Source organism: Lolium perenne, chromosome 6 (assembly GCF_019359855.2).
Source record: "Lolium perenne isolate Kyuss_39 chromosome 6, Kyuss_2.0, whole genome shotgun sequence".
Taxonomy (NCBI): domain Eukaryota; kingdom Viridiplantae; phylum Streptophyta; class Magnoliopsida; order Poales; family Poaceae; genus Lolium; species Lolium perenne.
In genome coordinates this window covers 243,675,942-243,701,452 of record NC_067249.2, presented here as the reverse complement: position 1 = coordinate 243,701,452, position 25,511 = coordinate 243,675,942, and the positions used below count along the sequence as shown (strand labels likewise).

At 43.4% G+C, this 25,511-nt stretch overlaps 2 protein-coding genes across 2 annotated transcripts; one reads left to right on the top strand and one right to left on the bottom strand.

The window, feature by feature from the left end:
- Positions 1-1,444: 1,444 nt before the first annotated feature.
- On the bottom strand, positions 1,445-6,902 carry LOC127305652 (protein DETOXIFICATION 42). Its single transcript, XM_051336159.2, has 13 exons — positions 6,565-6,902; positions 6,354-6,475; positions 5,760-5,957; positions 5,364-5,551; positions 4,787-4,922; positions 4,110-4,206; positions 3,877-3,977; positions 3,018-3,181; positions 2,680-2,751; positions 2,481-2,597; positions 2,213-2,308; positions 2,002-2,123; positions 1,445-1,741 (listed from the first exon to the last, which is right to left on the bottom strand). Exons 1-13 carry the CDS (start codon positions 6,612-6,614, stop codon positions 1,699-1,701), a joined length of 1,506 nt encoding a protein of 501 aa, XP_051192119.1. The 5' UTR covers positions 6,615-6,902; the 3' UTR covers positions 1,445-1,698.
- A 16,365-nt stretch (positions 6,903-23,267) lies between these two features.
- LOC139832677 (uncharacterized) lies at positions 23,268-23,784 on the top strand. The gene is made up of 2 exons (XM_071822489.1): positions 23,268-23,311; positions 23,382-23,784. The coding sequence occupies exons 1-2, from the start codon at positions 23,268-23,270 to the stop codon at positions 23,782-23,784; spliced, it is 447 nt and encodes a 148-aa protein (XP_071678590.1).
- Positions 23,785-25,511: the final 1,727 nt, after the last annotated feature.

Genomic DNA, 25,511 nt, shown 5'->3' with positions numbered 1-25,511 from the left:
GCTTACACATTTATGTTGCTGCTAATAATTTGTTAATAACTTGCGCAGTAATTTAGCATTACTACAACTGTTACTTTATAAAACCTGTCAACCGTGTGAGTGCCCTTATTAGTACTTCTTCCTTTGCGAAGGGGGAATGCATCGGTTGGGTTATGTTTGCAGAGTATAGAACTGTTAGTTTATGCGCTCTCTCACCTTCTCTAATAGACGACTGTTGTAGAGTTTCTCTATATGTTTTTAGTGCTTGCGCGCTGCCGCTTAAGCCCACCATATTGCCTATGACGTTTCTCTTGTGTCCTCTAAGTCCCCTGCGTGCCTCAAGTACAAAGGATGACTGGTTGACGAAACTTATACGTCTTGAAGTTTTGTTAAGTACGAACCCGTACTTATTGTTGATTTGGGACATAACCGGGCAGGTATGAAGACATATTCGATGAAGACGACGTTAGTAAGGTTACCCTTCCGGCTTGGCCTGAGCAGGGTTGTGAATGCCGCTGATTATCTTCAGGACTCTTAGTCCAATTTGTATCTTGTCCGTACTTGGACGTATTTGATCTTCTGTGTGATTTGGATCTTTGTATTGTATACTTGTATCTTGACTCGTTGGAGTCGTTGTTGTAATATATGTTTTTTTTGGGTTCTATTGTAATCTTGTTGTAATGTTACCGCTCGTGTTAATTCCTCTGGCATCACGTGTGTGATTCGTCGCGCACTTCGTGTCGAAGGGCGTCTCAGAATCGATATCGTGTGGATTTCGGCGGATTCGCTGGGATCCACATGGTACCGGTTCCGGGGCGTCACACGCGGCTTACTTTTAGCGCCGGCGCACCCAAGGCCTCATGCGCCGGCAGTAATCTATTTCGCCGGCGCAGCAAGGTCCTGGCGCGCCAGCTGTAGTTGCCACCGGCGCATGATTATTTTGGTGCGCCGGCAGTATATTTTGCAGCTAAAAAGCGTTTCCCTTGTAGTGGTAGATGCAACATGTGAAAATGAACCAAATCTAAGTTACACGAATAATTTTAGGTGCGATTTGCTTGGACTTTTAGAATCTAGCTAGCTATAAACAAATAAGATCGATTAAGAAAATAGTACCCCCTCTATCAAAAAATAAATCACTCATCTTTTTTCTAGATACAGATATATCTACACACGAAAGACGGGCACGTACAACCGAATCAAGATAAAGTTGAATCACTTATTTATGAACAAAGACTACTTGAGTTTAACTTGCTAACAACATCCCCTTGTGACCTTGGTGAAATAGATTGTTATTTTTCAGTGAGGTAATTAGTAGTACAATACAAGTCTCATTCATAGGTGATTCTTTTAACTACGGGGCTGGGTTTAACTTCGGGAGTTGCGACTTTGATGGCGGCACGCCACCTACAATGTCCACTTGGCGGACTCAGAAATTGGCACAGGACCTCAAGACTGGCAAGGTAGCTTGGTATAATTTTTTTGGTGATTTGGATATATTTTTCTTAGAAGATTAAATATTTACATATGTGTCCTCATTGGTACATTGCATTCAAGGGCTCTTCTGATTAAAAGATTATACCGACCACACTTTACTTTAGCAGTACCGTACGATGAATGTGAAATGTGAGGATGTTGTCCAAGGTAGTTTTTGCCTGTAGTGAATCACAATTATAAATAAGATGTGGTGTGGCAAAGCGCACATATTGCTCTAGCACATGTTCAGTCACGAAGGAAAGCCCAGGGCCCTCGTGCAGTCCCAATCCTGAAAACAAAAGTACATAAACTGTAAATATAAAATTGAACTCAAAGCAATAGATTCATAAAAAAGGCAGTATATTGTCTAATCAATTAGATATAAGTAAACTCCACCAAAGATATTATTTTACACCTTCATTTAGCACTGTGTAGTACATTCTAGAAAACTCCATTTAACAATTAACTAGAAGGAAAGAAGGGTATTTTTTGTTCTCTACGTGATAACAAATTTCATATAAGAAATTCTGAATTCTTTGATAATCATACCTCAAGAATCCTGCAAACATGCGGAGGCACATGTAGATAGACAAAGCTATCCAAATTCCAATAAAACCACTGTAACTCGTGAGGGCGAGAATGCAAATGATACTGGCAATAGCCACGAGTATCTGAGGGATCCAGAATTCAATAGAATTCGTCAGAAGAGAAGGTTGGAAAACTAGAGCACAGATAAGCGAACTGCAGGATGTTTACTTGCCATTGAATAAGCAGCATATGCAAAATCTGATGCTCCATAATTGACACCATCAAAAACAAAAGCTAGAGTGTTGATTGGTTGGGTGAGAGCAACAAACTGCAGATACAAAACAGAACCTTTTCGGTTAGAGAAATTGTCTTAAGGTGATTAAACTACGAAAAGACTGTAATGCTGCCTAGTATGAACTGCAAGAAAATCATGAAAATGAAACTATAGAATTTCAAGACTCAGAGTTACAGTAGTATTAGGATTTAGCATGTAACTATACCGGTGTTGCTACGTAAATATGATGCAGGACATCCTGGTTTTCCGTAAATAATCTTGAACCAACACGAAGGCCAACTCCAAGAAGTATGCTCAGGAAAACTCCCAAAATCATTCCAAGCTACAAAATAAGCATTCATTCAACGATACAAAAAAAATCTACAAAAGTAATGCGCATTTCTAGATACACGTAAAAATCATACCTGCAACACGCGGGAAGCTGTGGCTGTGGCCTTCGATTGATCTCTACGAGCAAATGCACTTGCAAGTATAGCCTGTGAAAGTGGTTGACTGTAATACACAATATGAATGAAACAAAGAGCTATGCACATTTCTGGATGCGTATGCTTTATGGTCAGCGTTGAGCACCAAGAAAGATGACTACTAACGTGCGAATTGCATCTTAAAATGAAAGTTCCACAAAGTAAAATAGATTACAGTGAAAAATGATGACATGCTATTTGATATAGCTAGTATGTGTTATGGTGATGAATGTCTAGCCAGTCATTAATCGAATAAAAGAAGATAATAGTTCCCTAACCTGTGCCGCAAAAGCCAATCCATCTGCAAGAAGGGAAGATGCCAACCAAATCTGCAAACATATCTGGAATGCAGCCATCTCAGTTGAACCTTGTCGTGCAGCCATTGATGCAGATAGGGTCACACAGCATGTTGCCGCAATAACTCTGGCAAGCAAAAGAAAACCTGAAGATTGCAAGAGTAAATATATTTACATAAACCTAAAGGCTTAAGTATAGTGGTTAAAAAGGTATGAAAAAGTATCAAAGGCAACAATATAGGTCAAATATAGACAACATTAATAACTATTCAATTCGACTTGCAACACAAATCCATGAAGATAAAGTTATCCTTACGAACATATATGGGGAAAAAATTCATGTATGATCTTCGCCAAACAAGAAGTTCACAATGATCTATGGAGTAGAAAACTCTTTACTAGATGAACGGTCCATTCTAGGTGGCAAATCCAGCGTAGGCTACATAGTTTTTGAAGTTTGTGTCACACGTCCGTTTGCTCGGATATATTTGGATGACTTTGCAATAAATCCTTGGTCGTGTGCACCTATGGTACATACATCATGAGAGACACTCACTTCCATTATCAAAAAGAAAAGGTAGATATGGTAGAAGTGTTTATCCCAAATAGGAAACGGGGTCCCAAAAAAGTTCTTACTTACTATGTATCATCACTCCAAAAGACGTCCTAGAGAGTACAATCAAGCTTCTTTTTCAGCCTATGACTATATTCTTCATGAACAGTTTCACAGTACAGCTTTATACTTGCTTACTTACATTCATACAAAGATTAACGATTGTTGTTGCTGATTAAAGAATGTGAAAAGTCCGAAATGGAAACACAAGAAGTAGTAATATTTTACCATTTTGAAGGAACCGACCAATCTGCAAATGTTTCAAGCTAGGTGGCAATAGTTCAACGTGCAGTCGTAATTTCCATAAGAGTATGGCTGCAATGAAGTATCTGCAGAAGATCCACTATGCACTATCACAAGAGAGATATAGATAATGATTTCATAATTTGGGATAATATGCAAATCTTCCTATTTGTGAAAAAATGGTATCTGACAAAAAGATAAAGGATGGTACTACATACTGTGATATAACATGAGCAACAGCTGCTCCACTTACACCATACTGGAACACAAACATAAATATCGGATCGAAAACAATGTTTATCGCATCTCCAGCCACTGATGATCATAAAAAAACAGTTGAACTGTGTTAGGCGTGGAAGAAATTCTTCCTAGGGAATCTGACCATTAATCCTCAATTTACATTTCGCATCTAAATTTAAAAGGTGTTATTTTGATTAAGATTAAATATGGAATTGGGAGCTATTAGATGTGTTCTAATGGACTGCTTATATACTCATTATTTTTGATATTTGTTTAGTGATAAAGCTCTTGCTCATTACTTACTCCCTTCATTCTCTTTCACATGCAACTTCCCAAGTGTAGACTCAAAAATTTAAAACTGCATATATTGAAAGACATTTAGATCTGTCACATGGAAGTTACACTGATAGAATAATAAGAAGAAAATTACTATATGATTATAATCGGAATAAGCTTCACCAAGATACTCACTCCGTCTAGAAAGGATGTTGAAGATTTTTCTAAATTGTAATGTATCTAGATACTAAATCATTTTTTTGACGTGGGAGTACTTAATTTTTTTTTATAGATTAGTTAAAACCAAGTTATTTTTCTGAACGAGAGGTGAAAAGAGAATGAACACAGTACTATCCAATCAAAGAAAATACTATTATACCAGTTGCATACAAAGGAGTCTTTGTATCTTTAAGTCCACGGAATACCCCTTGTGTTGCCAGAGATAGAAGAACAGCAGGAGCACCTAGAGATCTGAGTACCAAGTACTGGAGAGCAGGCTTCAACATCTCCGAATCCTATTTGAAAAAGTACACTTTGGTTATTAAATTTAAATTTATCCTAATTAAAAAAATAAACCACGAATTATTTGCAAAAAAGAACTCAAATGAAAAGTTCGAGTCTTTCAAGTCCAACTAATTTATAGCGATAATTTATACAATAAAAGGATGAAGTGCCAGGACCATTTATGTTTCCATAGGTATGTTTTGATTCAATATTTTAATCTCAAAAGCTAAAGTATGCCATTATCCAACTATTAATAATTAAATCAACCTTCCAACTGTTGAAAAATAAGCAACTTTACAGTAGTGTTCTAATTATCTGATTTTGACGAAAGGCACTCAATTATTTTTTTAAATGCAAGTTAAAGCTGAAGTATGTAATATTAATGTTTGAGCTAAAATATTTTTAGCTAATTACAGCAATAAATAGAAAAAGAGTATGAAGGAACATTTTACCGCTTTCACGCCCATGAAGCCTAGGATAGGTTTTGCAAATGAAACAAGCAGTACAGTTTGAACAAGGCCAAGCACCCCACCAAGTAGTAATGCTGTAGAAACCGATGGAATATTTTTCCTTTTAAGCTCAATTTGGATCTCCCCTGTGTCAGTTTGCAAAGACGACTTGCCGGAGGTGGCACTTGTATCTGGTAATAAATCCCATTATCAAATAAAGACATATCGCTTAACCTTATGCTCGCTCTGTTTTTAATAACCAGGCGCTCCTGGTTTAGTCAAAATCAATCTTTGTAGAGAGATCAGGTGTATAGGAATGATTTGACTAAACTCAGAATGAGGGGTATCTAAAAAACGCAGGGAGTAATAACTTTATAAGAGAAGAAGCACAAAGTGTACCTTGGCGAGGAATGAGTTCATCCATTTCGCTATCTGGTTCATTCTCACCGCCTATTTCATCTTTGTATCTGTCACAGGAAGTAGCATCTTCCTCCGCAACAAATGATGTCGTGACGCTCACAAGCGGGAATATTGCGATCCTCGATACTTGATTGAACACAGCAATGGATACGCCTACGGCTGCAAGCTCTACTGGGCCTGCTTGTTACGAAACAAATCACAGCAAACAAATTAGCATTATACAAAATGAGGTATATATTACAATAAGAAAGTTTATTAGTGGATCAGGGCTGTGAGAAATTGTTTCGAAAAAAGTCCAAAAGAGAAGAAGATCGAGCGATGATGTGACTGCAATATTAAGTTCACAAAGTATATAATTTTCGATTGAATAGCAGTGATTTTCAGCATATGTTACACAATAAGCTTATATAGTGCAGAAACAAAGCTTAGAAGATGCACAAAGAAAAAAACTCCAATTCTGAATGGAGCAGGTTTGAAGAAGATGGAAAGCAGGGGACGAAGACAGCAGCACCTGCACGGGAAGGGGCAAGGAAATCGTGACAAGAGGAGGGGGAAGCAAGAAAGCAAGCAAACCTATGTGGCCAATGAAGGCGGTGTCGACGAGGGAAGCGAGTGGGTCTGCGAGGAGCGCGAGCGCGCCCGGCACGGCGATTCCCATGATCTCCTTCCCGAGGTCGTCCCGCCTGAACGCGAGCCTGCACGACGAACCAAAGGAAGACGAAAGGTTAAAAACAGGGCGAGGGAGAGGACGGGTCCTCTGGCTGGCTGATCGACGATCGCCTACCTCGCGCCATGGAAGAATACGTTGAGCGGGTGGCGTCCGCCGCCGTCCATGGCGCCTGCCCTCCCCGGCCGCGGAAGGAAGGCGACGGACAGACAGCGGCAGAGGGCGCGCGCGCGCAGGCGTCAGGTCATGGACGGCCGAGCGTGGTGCAGCAGCACCCGCCGTGCCTTGGAATGGAATAGCATTGGGTTCGCGTGGGTGGGGGACTCGATGGAACGCATAATCAGTCGTGGAATACGGAGCGGAAAGCGCCGCGCTCGGTTGGCGCCTGCGGGCGGCGAGGCGGGCAGGAACGGGGGGCGTGCGCACGCGGAACGGGGCGTGGCCGGAGGTGGCCCGACCCTAGAGTTCTCTTCAGGATCTGTTCAAGGCGTCAGCATGCGTTTCATGGCTTTGTGTATGTTAAGGAATCATATATATGCGGCCGATGGCCCCACCGTCATATTTAGGAGAACCATTATTTCGGATACCCTTTCTGATGTGAGTGGTCATCATGCACGACTGTCTGAGTGACTTTCTTAAAAAAAACGAAGGCTTTGGCGATGGAGACGACCATAATGCAGAGGGCCGCTACCATGGTGGGGATGATGGTGGCACCGCCGTCCCAATACATCCCCACCATGTGTGGGAGCCAAGGCAGCGTCTGGTTGCCCTCGCCGTCAAGCGCGTTGTCGGCGCCATGGCCGGTGCTCCAATAAAGCTAAGGTAACTCCACGATGCATCTCTCTCGGTTCTCGCCGGGATGCCAAGACTTCGATCCTCTCGGTGGTTTTAACCCCAACATCCTCACCACCGGCGACCTCAATGGCGTCTTCGGTGGATCACCTGAGCTCCGCCGAACTCTCTTCAACGACGGTGTGGCTCCTCCTCGGCACGGCTTCCAGTAGTTCGCCGCAAGCAGCAGTAGCCAGGGCCTGTTCGGCGGAATGCCCAACGACTATATCATGGTCGACATCATCAACGGCGGTGGGGGGCCACACTACTTCACGCAACAGGCAGCCGAGGCATATAGCGACAAGGAAGACGGCAACGAGCCTTGGGAAAATGGCGAGTACTCCTATATCGAGGTCGCCGAAGAGGAGTTGGAGGATGTGCCTATGGCCGACCTCAAAGGGAAGAAGAAGAAGAAGAAGAAGGCTGTGGAGCCGAAGAAGAAAGTCGGCGGCTCTAGACCCAACTGGAGCTCGAGGGAGGACGAGTGCCTCACCAAATCATGGAAAATGGTGAGCATCAACCCTTTCACGGCGCTCACCAAAACTCGGAGTGCTATTGGAAGAGGGTGAAGGCGGCGTTCGACGAGTGGCGGCTTTTCAAGAAATTGCACCATTATCGCAACGACTCTGCCATGTCCCACCATTGGCACATCATCCAACATACTTGCAACAAGTGGCATGACGTTGTTGAGGAGGTTTGTCGTGTCCATGTTAGCGGCACCAACTTCGTCGATCAAGTAAGAAAACTAGTCTTCATTGTGCATTGTTGGTCATTTTTTAGGCCGTTTGTGTGATGCTACATTGTCGGCCATTGTAGATGCGCGTCATGATCTCCGCCTATCGCGAGGACAATGACGACGTCAAATTTAAGTTCATCCACGTCTTTGCCCGGATTGAGACATACAACAAGTGGACGAAGACGCGGACTGCTCTCACCAAGGCCAATGCCATGTACGAGCCCGCTACGACGCCACTGTCGGCCTCTGACATTGGCCCGTTGTTAACAAGAAGGCCAAGGCATCAAGGGATGTGATGCCGGCCATCGAGAATCTGCGCTCGTCCATCATGGCGTGCATGGCTAAGCCGCTTCGCACGCCACCAAGCGGGTAGAGCAGACCGCAAAGATGGAAGAGCTTACGGCGGCAGGGTGGGCACTGGTCATCGAGAGTTAGTACATCAAGCTCATCCTGATCAAGGCCAGCGTGGCGGCGAAGAAGAGAATGGAGGGCTTGATGATGTTGTTGTTCGACACAAGGGGCATGGATGATGATGCTAGGGCGTGGTGCGCGGATCAGCATGCCATGATCATGTCTGAGAGGAGAGCTCCACTGACGACCCAGGCCAGCACCACTACACCACCGGCGACCTCGACTCCATCGGCAACAGAGACCCTCCCGACGCCATAGGCTTCACCGGTGACAGCTACTCCGCCATCGGCAACCCCAGAGGAGGTGCCTTCTACCCTGATGGATGACTCGCCCTTTGATTTTCCGTGGCTATGTAATGCCGGCCAGCGTGCGCCTTTATTTTGTTCGCTAGATATTGATTTGCAGCGATTTTCGACTACGTGATCGTCGATACTATCTAATCGGTTTGTAGGTGCGAAAACTATCTGATCTATGATCTTTGATGTTTGAATTTGTCAAACTTATTTTGGGCGGCGCGTTTGGGGGCTACGGGTAGGATCCGATGCCCCGACAAGACGTAGTGACGTCGGCACCCCCCATAAGGCCATGTGTCGGACATCTTATGGGGGGAGGGGAGTGGAGATCCTCTTAGCTGGAGCCAGCAACCAGGAACTAGCCGTGGCTTGCTGGCGCCTCTGCGCCCTTGGGCCGCTTGATTAAGAGCATCTCCACCGGCCCACCCCATAGCGACCCCAATAGCGATTTGGGGGTTCGGCGTGATTTTTTGGGCCACACCGGCGTGCCCCAAAAGTAGCCGGCCAGTTTGGAGCCCAATACAATCGCCGACACGCCCTTGCTACTCCCTCTGGGCCAGGCGCGAAACGTGCACACCGGTGCCTTGCGCCACATCAAATGGAATCCCTCGGGCCCACTTGGTAGCTGCTGAATGAGCGGTTGGTGTAATGACCTAGCCATGTGTGCCTGATGCATGTAAAATGCATACATGAACTTTGTCCTTTATCATATTGAATTCCCACATATTTACAACATATATGATAATAATACCATGTTTTACATTGATTTATGGGGATTTACCAATGATCCCCTTTATTTGGTTTATAACTCTGCAGAACAGGAAAACTCTATTTTGCGTATTTTTCACTTTCAGAGACCTATACGAAGTCAAATTGACCTGGGATTTTTGGAGCATCATTTTTTCATTGGTAGAAGCACCCTGGGCCCCGAAGAGTTCTCAGGAGGAGAGCGCCGCAGAAAGACAGAAACACGAAAACGGAGGTTGCTGCAGAGAAGATTGGAGGGGGAAACTCCACCGGGATCACCGTCGGAGGGATCTCCACCTTCTCCAACATCTTCATCATCATCACCATGAATAAGGGAGAGTAGTCCACCTCTGGACTACGGGTTTGTGGCAGTAGCTTGATCTATTTTTCTCATGTTCTTCATAGTTCTTAGTGCCATATGAGTTGCCTAACATGATTATGGCCATATTTGTAATACCTATGTGGTGGTTCCTTATTCTATGATATTGTGCTATGAGATCTGATCATATTATGTGTAAGATGTATTGATAGATGCATATTATGTACCCCGTTCTTAAGTATTTGTTCTGATCCAACATCTGTGCAAGAGCGTGTGTGGGGTGATCTGTGTGTTAGATGGAGCAGCATGGTTTTAGTGATTGGATAGTGACAATATGTTCAAGATCTATTATGGCTTTGCTTTTCTTTTGCTACCTCACTAGGGATAAAGTGAATGCATGTGCTATGTTCGTCACGTGATAGTAGTGATGATCTTGTTTGTTCAAGGTAGTATATTTGATATTCAAACTTCATGTCAAAGTACTTATGGCTATGCTCTATTAATTCTTAATACAAGATTGATGAAGTTTCTTTCTTGTGGAGTATAAGAGAGATGTGTTGCATCATCTCTATGTTAGGACGTGATACCCATATTAATTCTGATCATACATATACTATTATTTGCACCTTCATATTGCATTGATGAATTGGTATTTGTCCACCACAACTTAAAGAGAGAATAGTCAAGTGAACCCATGAACCCCGGTCCACTTTTTATCATAAGAAACGCATTTATATTGCTTTTATCTTATTTTCTATTTGCTGCACTATTTTAATCCGAAAATACAAAAATATTTACTTTACTTATTTGCATCCAAAACACCAAAAACAATCAACCCCTTTACAGTTTTTACTTAGTTATTTTATCTAGTCTAGTTTTATTTGCTTTATTATTACTTGTGTTTATTTACTTACACGAAACCTTGTGCTTGACAACCACACGGTGGAGTTGGGGACAAAAGGAATTTATTTTACTTGCAGGATTGCTAGAAGAAGAGAGAAGAGTATACTCTTTGTCCAGTTCCCCGAGAGTTCGATATAAACCCTCGAGTCACCCTTGTGGGGAAAATACTTTGCTGACACAACACTCTGCACTTGGAGTCCCAACGTCATCAAGACATTTTCTGGCGCCGTTGCCGGGGAGCTGAAAGGAGTGCATTACAGTGATTGCCAACTTCCACAACCAAGTAAGAGATTTTCTGGCACCGTTGCAATCTTCTTACAACTGCGTCTCACCAAAGCTTGGGGAGGTAACACCGCTGTGAGCTCTCTTATCTCTTTTAGATTTTGCATAGTATTTTACTTGTCTTGTTTTTAGTCTTTGTTTGCTTGTCTTGGTTTTTGCTTGTTAGTTCTTTTTCTTAAAAATTGAAAAACACATAAAAATTAGTAGTAATTATCTTCTGAAAATCATGGGGGAAAGAAATACTAAATTGTGTGATTACACAAACACTCCTAATGATCATTTTAGTGCTAAGCCTATCACTACACCTGAGATAACTGCTGAAAACTTTGATGTAAGTCCTGGTGATGTGGGCATTACCCTTCGGGTACCCGACATTAGTTTACCTCCCTTGGCCCAACTAGGGGCCCATGAAGATTGTCCAAGACCAAGGTGGGCCCATACATCGGTTGCAACGAAGGAGACCTACCAGGAGACGAATTCTTGATGAACAAGGCAAGAAGGCGTCGATAAAGGAAAGATTAGATTAGATCTCAATGTAACCTAGTCGAGTTCGGACAGGACTCTCGGGACCTGGCCCGCTATATAAAGGCCAGGAGAGGGCCTGCCGAACAACAGAACAACAATATGAAGAACCACCGCAACTTAGCACAAACCCTAGATTCCTTGCCTCCCGGCGATTCGACCAAAGTAGTCTATCGGCTACCCCATTGTAACCCGTATTACTCGATAAATCAAGATCAGACAAGCAGGAAGTAAGGGTTTTTACCTCATCGAGGGCCCCGAACCTGGGTAAATCTCTCTCCCCGTTTGTTTGGTATCCGATGTCTCGTGCTAGCCTGCAGGATTCCGTCAACCCTAATCCCCTCATGGTGGGCATTGCCGAGGAGCTCCCTCGTCACCTGGGTAATTAAATCTTATAACTAGGGAACAATTTGGTGGTAGTGAAGATGCCTCTATGCATTTACATGAATTCTGCAAAATTTGTGATATGCAAAAGTTTAAAAATGTGGAAACCAATATTGTTAAGCTAAAATTATTCCCATTTTCTCATAGAGGAAAAGCCAAAGAATGGTTATTATGTTTACCTACTGCTAGCATTAATTCTTGGGATGATCTTAAAGAGGCTTTCATTAAAAAGTATTACCCACCTATTAAGATTCTATAAAATCGAAATAGTATCTTACACTCTTTCTATAATGGGTTAAACACAATGTCTAGAAGCATGATAGATTCTGCTGCGGGAGGTGCTTTTATGGGTAAAACCGTGCCTGAAGCTAAAGCCATATTAGAAAGCATGTTGCATAATCATAGTCAATGGTATACTGAAAGAGCACCTAATCCCACAAAGAAAGTGCATTCAATTGAACAAGAAAATCCTCTATCCAATAAAATTGATGCCATACTTGCCTACATAGCTAAACAAAATAATGATAATGCCCCTTTACAAGATTTAGTTGACAACAACAATGAAAGTGTGGATGTTAATTTTATAAGAAGATTTGGCAACAATGGGTATGGGAACAATTATAATAATAGCCGTCCTCCCTATCAAAATAATTATGGTAGCCTCCCTTTCATTCCCTACCCAAAATCTAATGAAAATAGGTGGAAGCCTGCTATAATGCCTCCAACTAATAAAAATTCAGAAAAACCATTAGAGGCAAATAAAACACTTACTGAGCAAGTAGCTAGCCATGCCACCATGATAGAAAGCTTACATAAATCTCTTGCTTCGATAAGCTCTGAAATCAAGGGATTAGAACACCAGGCTGCTGGATTAGATAAAGCTTTATCAAAGCTTGCCAACAACCAAGCTACTTTATTAAGCATGTTTGCAGGAAAACCTCAGGGGCCTCATGCAATTGGCATGAACTCTGTAACTATTGCAACAAATACACCTCTTACATTTGAAGAAACTTACAATGAGTTGTTGCAATATACTAATTTCCTTACACCTATTTTATCACAATTTGAAACCTCAAATATTGTTGAGGAAGAAATAGATGAAGGGGAAAATATAACTTTGAATGCTATGGATGAAAAAGAAACTCATGTTCCTACTAATGACAAACATATTGAAGAAGTTAAAATGCTTAGTGAAGCTAGGGAACCACTCTTGGATCTTGATAAATGTAGCTTGAATGAATTGATTGCTATACTTAAGAAATTTGCTAAAGATCCCACTATTAATGTTAATCAAGCTAGTTTTGGTTCCTATATTGCTAACTATGTCATTAAAGAAAAGATTCAGAGGTATAATAATGAAGCCATGATACCACTTAAGCTTGGGGATGCGTGGATCCCCAAGATTTTAATATCTATTGACAAAGAAACACATCATGCCATTCTAGATTTAGGATCTAGTGTTTCTGTCATATCAAAAGAGCTATATGAATTACTTTATCTCAAAAATATGGAAAAATGCTCTATTGATTTATTACTGGCTGATTATTCAACCAAAAAGGCTTTAGCCAAAGTAAATGATGTAATGGTTGAATTGCATATGACGTATGTACCTGTTGATTTCATTGTTATGGACATGGGGAGAAATACCTCTAGTCCTATCATCCTTGGAAGATCTTTTCTAAGAACAACAGGAGCTATAATTGATTCTAAAGAAGGGAATGTCAAGTTTAAATTCCCTCACAAGAAGTGTATGGAGCACTTTCCAAGGAAGAAGGAGGTAGCATTCATGCTACCACATAATTTCCATGACACTTGAATCAAGTAAGTAAGCCTAGCTATATGGCTATAAAGAAAGCGATTTACGGGAGGCAACCCGAGATGTTTTTATTTGTGTTTTTTATTTTGCATGCTTGCTGTAGCATGTTAGTTTTCTTTTAGTTTGCTCTCTGGTTTTTAAATAAAGTATCAAGTTTTTACCCATTTGGTTGTTTAAAGTTGCAAACATAATATGGAGTTGCTGCTTTCAGAGCTGCACTTTTTAGTGCATGATTTTTGTGAATTTTTGGGTAGCTCTTAAAATCTTGATAAAAATGCAGTTGCGGTAACTTTTCATCCTCTATATGCACGTAAATTGGCTTAATTTTATGAGGTGTCTAAGTCATGTAAATAATTCAGTTTTGCTGCAGCAAAAATTCTGGACAAATTCTGCCTTACTTTGTTAGATCCATTCTTTTGAGTACCAAAATGATTTTTACTTGGAACTTTTGATATACTAGAATGATTAGAACATTATTTGCTCTCTGGTTCATGAAGATATAATTTTATTCTTGAGTAAAATAGCAGCAAGCATGATTTCTTTGTACCTCTAACATCACCCCATAGAAAAGAATGGGCAGAAAAGTTTGTGTTGAAGTTTTTTCACAGGGAATGGAGGAATATCACACTAATATGAATCAAGTATGATGAATATCATAAGCTTGGGGATGCCCATGACACCCCACTGGACTCATTCAAAAACTCCTGGTTTGAGCACCTCTAAACTCTATTTTTTGAGCAACATAGAATTTTCGCAAAAACTTGAAGCGTCTTTGTTTTATTTGTGTCTAGTTTTGTTTTGTTTTATGAGAGGACCATCATATTGAGTGTTTATAATGCATATGCATGAGCTACTGGACCAAACTCTTTATCTCTGAATGTTCAAAGTAAAATAAGTTGCATGCTTATAAAAGAAAAAGGAGGAATGCCTAAAAGCTGAAATTTATTTTGTGTATTGTATTTCTAGTTTCACATGCTCTATTGAGTGATGATTTGTTATGTGCCTTATTCAGTGCTACTTCTTGCTAGTATACATAGATGTTTAATTTTAAGTATCATTGATTGATGATGAATGAATAGTCTATGGATACTATTGCATGCTTGTAGACCTCTTGCTAGCCAAACAAATTTGAATTCTTACACAAGCATAGACTTGTTTCCAAGCTCAACTCAAATCCAATGTCTATCATCCCTACCTATATAGCACTTGCTATTCCAAGTATAATGTGTGTGTTTTGCCTCCAACCTTTTCAAAATTTCCTTTCTGTGTAATTTAAAGCTCATAAGAAAGTAAGGTTTGGTAGGAAATACCACTATGCATGTTGTTGGTTTGACTGATTATGAGTAATGAGCTAGACCGTAACCATGTTTAATGGGGAAGTCTTTCAACATTGCACTTATGGGGTATTGCACCCTGCGTTGATCATCATTTATTTTGTTTTGTTGATGGCTATCTCTTGTGGAATGAATGGCGGTTATTTTAAGCAAGTAGGCATGCATTGTTAGAGAAGAGCAATGGGCCGCTAACCGAAGCCATGCTTAATCATGGTGAAAGTTTCAGCAACGAGCATCCTCGGTAGGAAGAATGAAAAAAGAGCTATGAAAAAAGAGTTGTGAAAAAAGAGTTGTGAAAAAAGAGTTGTGAAAAAAAAAGAGTGAGAAAAGAAAAGAAAGAAAAAAGAGTATGAGAAAAAAAAGTGAGAGAGGGCTAGAGAGGATGCTCAACGTCTGTTGTTCATGTTGTCCCGGTATGGATGGCCTATAGTTGAGATGCACATCTCCTTTGGTCCTTTGTACAGGCGGCATGAAGGTACCCCATTGCGATACTTGGTTGAAACATGTATGTTGAAAGGTCTTGGTAACCCGAAGTTGTGAAACGAGAGGTGTAGTCCTTAGCATTCAAGAAAGTGAGGCAATACTTACTCATAAGAGGTCAAACTCATGACACATAGATATCTTCATACATGAGATACTTGGTACCCCATCCTTATTATTATTGTTGACATGAGTTGCATAGCTCAAAACCATGTTTTATGCTCTCTACTTTTTATTTTGTTGGAGGTTTAGCACATACATTCCCTGCTTACTTTTATGTGTTCAAGAGTCAAAAGAAATATTCCTGAAAAGCGAGGACAAAGAGTCTTCCAACAATTCTATAGGATTCTCCTAAGCATGCTTTATGATTCATATTACTTATCATTCATGTTTCTTACAATGCTATTTACTATTATGCATGTTATGTAGAATATAAAAGTTATCACTTGATGAGTTCATATTACTTATTGTCATTCTTTATTGACTGAACCTTGTGATACTTTACATGATTATTTAGAAGCTATATATTATGAATTTCAAAGTTCATGTTAGTTTTATCACCTTTATGCTCGGGACGAGCATAGGTTGAGCTTTGGGATGTTGATGCATGTAAAATGCATACATGAACTTTGTCCTTTATCATTGTAACATCCCAAATTTTACAATTAAGGATGTTAATAGTTGCATCATATCATCATGGCATACTATTTTAAAATTTGCATATTTGGTTTCCAAATTACTTCAAAATTATGCTTAGGGCTGAAATCTAAATAAACGATTTACTTTCGCAGATTTTTATTTGGTTTTTGCTTTACTCTTTTCAAATTTGTAAAGCTCATATGAGATAAGAAACAAATAAAAGAAAAGACAAAAAGAAAAGGAATGACCGGATCAGACTTTACTACAACAAGTAATCATGTTGCGATCGCTGGCTTCCCAGCGTTTTGCCGGTGCTTGCACGCACGGTGGGCCAGCATAGGTGTAGGTGGCGTCCGCTACGGATTTGGCCGGTTCACTTGTGGTGGGCCAGAGCTGGGCCCCTGGCCTCATTGTACTGCGGTGGAATTGCTCGCTCTGTGTTTGACCGATTGGGGCCATTTCCCACTGCATCTTCTCCGCTCGGTTCTGGCGATTTTGGGATGTTCCACCGTCCGCACCCTCCGACCTCTCCATCATCCACTAAGCGAATCTGCCATGGAGAAGGGCCGACCTAAGGGGAGTGGGCTTGCGCCGTCGGCCAAGCGCGAGCTCACCGACGAGATTCCGAGGGAGAGGTGATGGAGGCACGCAGAGGCAGTAGGGAGCGGCGGCGACGCGGATCTACTGCGTGAAGGGGACATGGGCAAGGACCGGTATTGCAAGGTGCACACGTCCAAGAGGCATCCGAGGTCGGCGCGTGTAGGTGCCCGACCCGCAGGACTATCGCGGTTTCGACCAGCCCAACAAGATCATTGGCTCATCAAGATCGCCCCTATGCCGCCACATCAACAAGCTCCGGTCGCTTTACCCGGTCGCCTTTGCCTCCATGCCGGATGTCGAGCATGAAGCTGGCTAGGCCCGCACCGGCAAGCAGCAGCAGGAGAACAGATCCTTGTGCAGTACATCAGCAGCACGCCGGAGTCCAGCACCTCACTCTCGCCCTCTGTGGTTTCTTGGGATGCAGGTTGTCCGCGTGTCCGTCTTCACTCCTAACAGAATCTTGGTGCAGCGAGTGCTTCCAAGTTGTCTTCTCATCTTGCTATTGGTGTTGGATGGCTAAAATATTGTTTGTCTCGAGTGTGCCCTTCAGCTATTTGAGTAAAAGTTGGTGGCTGTGTTTCCTAGCGTTGGGATTGGCATTCGGCATCCCATGGGAGGGTTAGCATGGAAAGCAGTGCGGGAGGTGGCCAAGTGGGCGCTTCTAGCGCACGGGCAGGCCTGCTCGGCAACGACCATGGCAACGCGCATGCGCATGAACGAGCGACGGCCAATGGAGGCAGCTGATTGCTGCGGCTATGGGAGCTAGGCATCATCGCGGATAGCAATCGTGTGGTGTCTTGGCGCGACTGGCAGGCCGCCCGCCACCAGCAGCTCAGTTCGGAAGAGGTGCATGACCTTGCAATCTCTACCACACCCTAATAAGCTGGTTTTGGATTAGACAACACTGGGTGACGCTCTCCGCCGCGCTGCCCTGCACCAAGATGCCAACGCGCAGTTTCTTGTTGTTTACTAGATATGCACTAGCCAGCTAAATCATTAGCGCTCTTTGCTGATCAAGGTCTTTCTGGATTTCTGGTGCCTGGTTCCTGTTCCGTTATTGATGTGGGCATTACCCTTCAGGTAACTAGTATTATGCTACCTCCTACGGCCCGACCAGGGGCCCATGAAGATTGTTCACCGACCAACATGGGCCGATATGTCGGTTCCAAAGAAGGATTCTTGACGAACAAGGCAAGAAGACGAAGAAACAAGGAAAGTTTAGACGTAGGACTCTTTGTAACCTAGTCTAACCCGGACAGAACTCTTGAGACCTGCCTCGCAATATAAGGGCCAGGAGAGGGTCTGCCGAGGGACACACAATCACCGTAGCCATAACCACCGTAAGTCTAGAGCTAGGTCATCAGAAAGCTTAGTCTCTTGACGAGATCGTAGTCGAAGCCTTCGGCTACCCCATTGTAACCCGATAGTTTCAATAATCAAGATCAGACAAGCAGGAAGTAAGGGTTTTACCTCACCGAGGGCCCCGAACCTGGGTAAATCTCTCTCCCTGTTTGTTTGGTATCCGATGTCTCGTATCAGCCTGCAGGATTCCGTCTACCCTAAGCCCCAAAAGGTGGGCATTGCCGAGGAGCACCCTCATCAATTGGCGCTGTCCAAGAAACTCAGTTCGTTGCGGTTCCTTTGAGTTCACACCACGCGCTGAGGCGTCGTGTCCGATCTCTTCGGAATTACGCGGCAGCATGGATGCAACCTTCGGTGGTGTCCACTTCATCATCGATTCTAGCGGATTTCTTTGACTTCCCAGTTCAAACGCGTCAAGCCTAAGGACTTCGGCTCCAGAGACAATTGTCCCATCAACAGCTTCGGCAGGCCTACCTAGGGAAAGCAGCGAGATCAGTCGAAGTATTTTCAGTAGCAGAGAGGAGCAACGGAAAAGGCGAAGGGATCTACGCCGTGAAGAAGAAGAACGAGCCGCAAGTTGCCGATGCCAGTGTGAAAAAGGGCGTTATAACATGCAATCCAGCCAGAACCGCTATCGTACACCTTATTTGTCGGCTACGGAACAGCTCGATGTGCCATGTTACTTGCACTCTTATATCGACCCGAAGGATAGCCTCGAGAAAGCCACTCATTTACTCAAATAATGTCGGCAGTTCCTCGACGTTCAGAAGTTTTGTGAAGAGCTAAGGGCTGAAACAGAGGCAAGAGCTCGTTCGGCAGAAGAAAGGGCAGTAGCCTATAGTTATTCTCAGCAACAGCAACATGCGCCAGAAGAGGATATTTACATACCGACCGAAGTCTACCCTACATCTCGAGGACAAGTGAACATGATTCACAAAACTAGTTTTTTCAAGAGGGAAGCCAAGAAGTTTTCGCGGGAGATAAAATTTGCAGAAGTGGCTATGGCAGCAGTACCCGAATATATCGATTGGTCGGATCAAAACATCCTGTTCAGCAGAGCAGATCACCCGATAGCCGTTCCACGGCCCGGTCACGCAGCCCTAGTCCTTGAAGCACAGATTGGAGGATACAACATGAGCAAAGTATTCATGGATGGAGGAAGCGGTTTAAACCTTCTGTTTGCAAGTACAATGAAGGCCATGGGTTTATCAGTCGATATGTTAAAAGAGTCCGACACTGGTTGATGTGGGTATAACCCTTCGGGTACCCGACGTTGCTACACCCGATACAGATTATCAAGATGAACCAGCACAAGGACTCGACAAGCTGGACCTGCACACGCCTCAACTTGGACTACAAGGAAAGAATACTTCAATACGAATCCTACTAGGACTCTTGTAAACCCTAGCTTGGCTGATATATAAAGCCAGGCTGGAGCACCCCTTAGGGGACCGATATTCAGAAACATAAATCATAGAGGCGACACGCCTAGACATTGCAACCTGCAGATTAGAACTAGACTAGATACAACAACTCCACCTATGACGGCCCCCTGTACACATATATTCATATAGTGGATTGCTAGCAGGACGTAGCGATCCTCCACCGCGGGGACGTGAACCTGGGTACGTCGTGTACCGTCTCGCTCCCGGAACTTCCATCGTCGCCTTTCTCTAAAACCCAAGCCCCTCATGGTGGGCATTGCCGAGGAGCCGCCTCGTCAATTGGCGCCGTCTGTGGGAAGCGCGACGCTGGATTTCGTCATCCGGGCGGGATCCTTCATCAACAACAATCGGCAAGATTACATCTGCCGCATAGTTCAAAGCCAACGATCAACCTGCGAGAATGGAAATTTTCAGTCACGCCGTGGTTTCCGATCCAATCCATCCAAGATCGATCAAGCCGAGTTTGTACAGGACTTGGCTGCGTTTCACGTAGAAGAAAAAAGGAGGCTGGACCAAGTAGACTGGAGGACCACAGGATCCAAAAGCAGCAGCCGTTGTAGGCCACTTAATCTCTCTCATTGATTACTCAGCTAGCTGTTTACTTCTAACCATACATACGTACATGATATTTACGAATCAAGCTCCAATGATTGCAGAAGAAATAATTGTGGAAGAAAGATGCATGGAGAAGCTATCAAGCTGTCAGATTGCTATTTTTTGCACGGCCAACCGAGCCAATAATTGCAGCCATGTATTTTCTCTCTCGAGGACTCTACGTCAACAATCCTAGCGTGCTCACTTTCGTCTCCATCACAAATATGCGACACCGCCGTGTGACTCGGTCCGGCGTGTTCGTCGTCTCAACTGCTTTCGACCTAACACCGCTCGACTTCGACAATACGGCATCTTCATCCGACACAAAAATCACCAGGTGCTATATTTTCAATTACGTAAAATTTATTTTGCTAAATATTTTTTTTGGCACGTATTATTAGTTGCGCGTAGGTTTTTGCGCCACGGTATAACTACAGATTGAAACAAAGCTTCGACTACTCTGCGCGGTCGGCCGTGCCTGCCATCGCGCACTCGGGGCTCGCCTGCCGCGGACCCGACATTACGGACCCGATATATTCGGATGCTCACCCGTCCTCTTCATCGACTATTTCTGACCGTGCAGCTACTTCGACCACGCCGGCCGGGCGGTGCTACATCGACTATTTCTGGCCGAACGATTACTTCAACCGCGCTGCTACATCAACTATTTCTGGCGGCGCAACTATTTCGACTGCGACCGTCGCATAGACTATCTTTGGTGGCGCAACTATTTCGACTGCGCTCACCACATGGACTATCTTTGGTCGGGCGATTACTTCAACTACGCCCGCCACATCAACTATTTCTGGACGGATGATTACTTCAAACTGCGCTCGTCACATTAAAAATTGATTACTTCGACTGCGTCCGCAATGCGACCTGCTTCCATATTGGCTTCGCCGCAACCGAGCTAATGGATCTATTTTCTTCGGCTCTGGATATATCATCTATGATTATCAATGGATATTATCTTATATAAATGATCCGATGCACTCTCGGGTCAATGGCTTCATCATCTATGGTTATCAATGGATATTATCTTATATAAATGATCCGATGCACTCTCGGGTCAATAGCTTCATCATCTATGGTTATCAATGGATTTATCTTCTTCGACTCTGGATATATCTTCTCCCGATGCACTCTCGGGTCAGTGGATTCATCGTCTGGAATATTCAATGGATATCATCTTATATAATATTGACTCGATGCACTCCCATCGGGAGCGCTGGAATTACTCGGGGGCTGCAAGGAATTATTACAATATCGATAATTAATTAATACTCCCATCGGGAGCTATGGTTATCGATATGAATTATTACAATATTGATAATTAATTAATACTCCCACCGGGAGCTATGGTTATCGATATGAATTATTACAATATCGATAATTAATTAATACTCCCACCGGGAGCTATGGTTATCGATATGAATTATTACAATATTGATAATTAATTAATACTCCCACCGGGAGCTATGGTTATCAATATGAATTATTACAATATTGATAATTAATTAATACTCCCACCGGGAGCTATGGTTATCGATATACTAAAAATCCATCCAAGCCTCAGATAAATTATCGAGTGCTGCAGTTGATGGACACAATACAACTTACAAAAAAACCCATGATCGGTACTTTAAACTACAGAAGTACTAAAGAGCGACGGAGTCATCGGCAGGCTTAGTTCCATCGATTCGTTCGGGGGCTGCCGCCAAAACATACGCAATCGGATGAAGCGGAGATGCAATTACTAAAGGGTTCATCGAACCTGCAACATGAGCTGATCACTCAAAGAATTCGCCTCCGATAACTTTCGTACAATAGCATCACCGATGCCTAAGAAATTTCTAAGAAGCATCAAGAATTGCTCCTTGGATATCAAAAAATTTGCCACCGGCATCTGAAGAAAACTATAACATCAGGTTGCTCGACTTGAGTCTACACACGATTGCAAGCATCCGTGCCTAGACTCGGGGGCTACTCCCATCGGGAGCGCTGGACGCGCACCCGATAAAAATTATCGACTCCTCTACGCCATCATCCAAATCATCAACTCCACCGGGACATCATCCACATCATCGACTCCTCCGGGACATCATCTGAATCATCGACTCCTTTAGGACATTACCAAAATCATCGATTCCTCTATGACATCGTCAAAATCATCAACTCCTCTATCTATGATATCGTCACAATCATCAATTCCTCAATCTATGACATCATCAAAATCATCGGCATCATCAAAAGCATCCAAATGTTCTCGGAACTCGAAGAAGTCACGGTATTCAACTCAGCATTTTTTACACCCTATACATAACTATTTCATATTCGTCTACAGGCTCGGGTGCTACTCCCATCGGGAGCGCTGTCCGCGCACCCGATAAAAAGATAGAAGTCTCGTCAATAAAGAAGAATGAATTCGAAGACGTCGACATGAACATCAAGATCTTCGAGTAGTACAACTTGAGTCTATGCGCGGCTGCAAGCACCCGCCCATAGACTCGGGGGCTACTCCCATCGGAAGCGCTTCGCGCACCCGACAAAAAGCAACTTCGACTCTACATCAAGCACAAGATTCAACATTCAACAGATGATCAAGACATTCGGACGATGACAACTTTAGTCCCTGCCCGAAGCTTCACTTCGGCCAGACACTCGGGGGCTACTGATGTGGGCATAACCCTTCGGGTACCCGACGTTGCTACACCCGATACAGATTATCAAGATGGACCAGCATAAGGACTCGACAAGCTGGACCTGCACACGCCTCAACTTGGACTACAAGGAAAGAATACTCCAATACGAATCCTACTAGGACGCTTGTAAACCCTAGCTTGGCTGATATATAAAGCCAGGCTGGGGCACCCCTTAGGGGATGGATATTCAGAAACATAAATCATAGAGGTGACACGCCTAGACATTGCAACCCGCAGATTAGAACTAGACTAGATACAACAACTCCACCTATGGCGTCCCCCTGTACACATATATTCATATAGTGGATTGCTAGCAGGACGTAGCGATCCTCCACCGCGGGGACGTGAACCTGGGTACGTCGTGTACCGTCTCGCTCCCGGAACTTCCATCGTCGCCTTTCTCTAAAACCCAAGCCCCTCATGGTGGGCATTGCCGAGGAGCCGCCTCGTCACTGGTTTTCATGGTATCATCCCAACCCGACCCGCTTATCCCCTTGGTAAAATTTCTTTGGATGTTGTTTTCGGCACACCCAGCAACTTTAGGAAGGAGAAGCTCGAGTTCGAGGTGGTAGATTGGGAGTCACAGTACCACGCCATCCTCGGAAGGCCAGCATTCGCCAAATTCATGGCAGTTCCTCATTACGGATATTTGAAACTGAAGATGCCAGACAATAATGGGACAGCAATAACTGTTCACGGGAGTTTTTCTCGTTCTGGTAACTGCGACAGAGATTTCCAGAAGATCGCTTCCAAGTTTGGAGTCAGAGAAGAGCTTAATGCAATAGATGCAGTTACCGATCATGCACAGCCACCTGCCGACAATCGGAATATAAAATCTGACGAGTTCCACGTGGCCAAAGAAGCAAAGAAGCATCAAGTGCATCCTTCCAACCCGAAGAAGACGGTCATCACGTCGGCAGACCTTACTGTCGCATAGGAAAGCGCGCTCATTGAGTTCCTCCATGAGCGCTGGGAAATATTTGCATGGGAACCATCCTACATGCCAGGTATTCCCAGGGAACTCGCTGAGCACGCCCTCAATGTTGACCCCAAAGCCAAACCTGTACAGCAGATGTTACGTCGTTTCTCAGAACCAAAAAGAAAAGCCATTGGCGAAGAAGTTAGTCGGCTCCGCAAAGCTAGTTTTATTCGGGAGCTCAAGGAAGCCGAATGGGTAGCTAATCCAGTTATGGTGCCAAAGAAAGATACGACAGTTCTCCGTATGTGTATCGACTACACAAGCCTCAACAAGCATTGCCCCAAGGATCATTTTCCATTGCCTCGCATCGATCAAATAGTCGACTCCACAGCAGGCTGCGATCGACTCTCCTTCCTCAATGCTTATTCAGGATACAATCAGATCAAACTCAAAAAAGAAGATCAGGAGTTAACTGCGTTCATAACTCCACATGGTGTGTACTGTTATAACGTCATGACCTTCGGATTAAAAAACGCAGGTGCAACTTATCAGCGGTGCATGCAAGCTTGCCTTGGAGAGCAAATTAGCCGAAATATTGAAGTATACATCGATGACATCATCGTCAAAACTAGAAACGTGGCTACTCTCATCGATGATTTGAGAGAAACTTTCGACAACCTCGACAGATACAAAATCAAGCTGGACCCGAAGAAATGCTTCTTCGGGGTACCGGGAGGCCTGATAACCCACAAGTATAGGGGATCGCGGCAGTCTTCGAGGGTAGTATAACCCAATTTATTGATTCGACACAAGGGGAGGTAAAGAATACTTATAAGCCTTAACAACTGAGTTGTCAATTCAGCTGCACCTGGAAAAGCACTAGCAACAGGGGTGATGTGAAAGTAGCAGTAATATGAGAGCAATAGTAACAGTAACACAGCAGCAGTAATAGCAATATGAGAGCAATGGCACCGGAAAATAGTTGATACTACTTCCAATGACATAGAGAACAAGTATATTATGATGAGAGATGGACCGGGGTTCCCAGCGATCTACACTAGTGGTAACTCTCCAATAAGTGACAAGTGTTGGGTGAACAAATTACAGTTGGGCAATTGATAGGAATCAAAGCATTAAGAAAGAACATCCAGATTATTAATTATGTAGGCATGTTTTCCAATTATAGTCGTACGTGCTCGCAATGAGAAACTTGCACAACATCTTTTGTCCTACCAGCCGGTGGCAGCCGGGCCTCAAGGGAAACTACTGGATATTAAGGTACTCCTTTTAATAGAGTACCGGAGCAAAGCATTAACACTCCATGAAAACATGTGATCCTCACATCACTACCATCCCCTCCGGTTGTCCCGATTTCTGTCACTTCGGGGCCATTGGTTCCGGACAGTGACATGTGCATACAACTTGTAGATACAATCTAAGCAATAAGTATAGAGCTCAAATCTAAGATCATGCCACTCGGGCCCTAGTGACAAGCATTAAGCATAACAAGATTGCAGCAACAATAACTTCACAAACTTTATAGATAGACTAATCATAATGTATCATCCATCGGATCCCAACAAACACAACACCAATTACATCAGATGAATCTCAATCATGTAAGGCAGCTCATGAGACCATTGTATTGAAGTACATGGGGGAGAGAATACCGACATAGCTACTGCTAGAACCCGTAGTCCATGGGGGAACTACTCACGGAGCATGGCGGAGGCGATGGCGTTGAT

What these genes read in the sequence shown, in the direction of transcription:
- LOC127305652 (XM_051336159.2), bottom strand. Translation starts at nt 6,614, where the DNA reads ATGGACGGCGGCGGACGCCACCCGCTCAACGTATTCTTCCATGGCGCG. An exon ending in CGCCTTCATTGGCCACATAG is followed by an intron (nt 5,958 to 6,353) that starts GTTTGCTTGCTT and finishes CGTAACAAGCAG; the next exon opens with GCCCAGTAGAGCTTGCAGCC. An exon ending in GACTCCTTTGTATGCAACTG is followed by an intron (nt 4,207 to 4,786) that starts GTATAATAGTAT and finishes TATGATCATCAG; the next exon opens with TGGCTGGAGATGCGATAAAC.
- LOC139832677 (XM_071822489.1), top strand. Translation starts at nt 23,268, where the DNA reads ATGGTGGGCATTGCCGAGGAGCCGCCTCGTCACTGGTTTTCATG. An exon ending in CCTCGTCACTGGTTTTCATG is followed by an intron (nt 23,312 to 23,381) that starts GTATCATCCCAA and finishes CGGCACACCCAG; the next exon opens with CAACTTTAGGAAGGAGAAGC.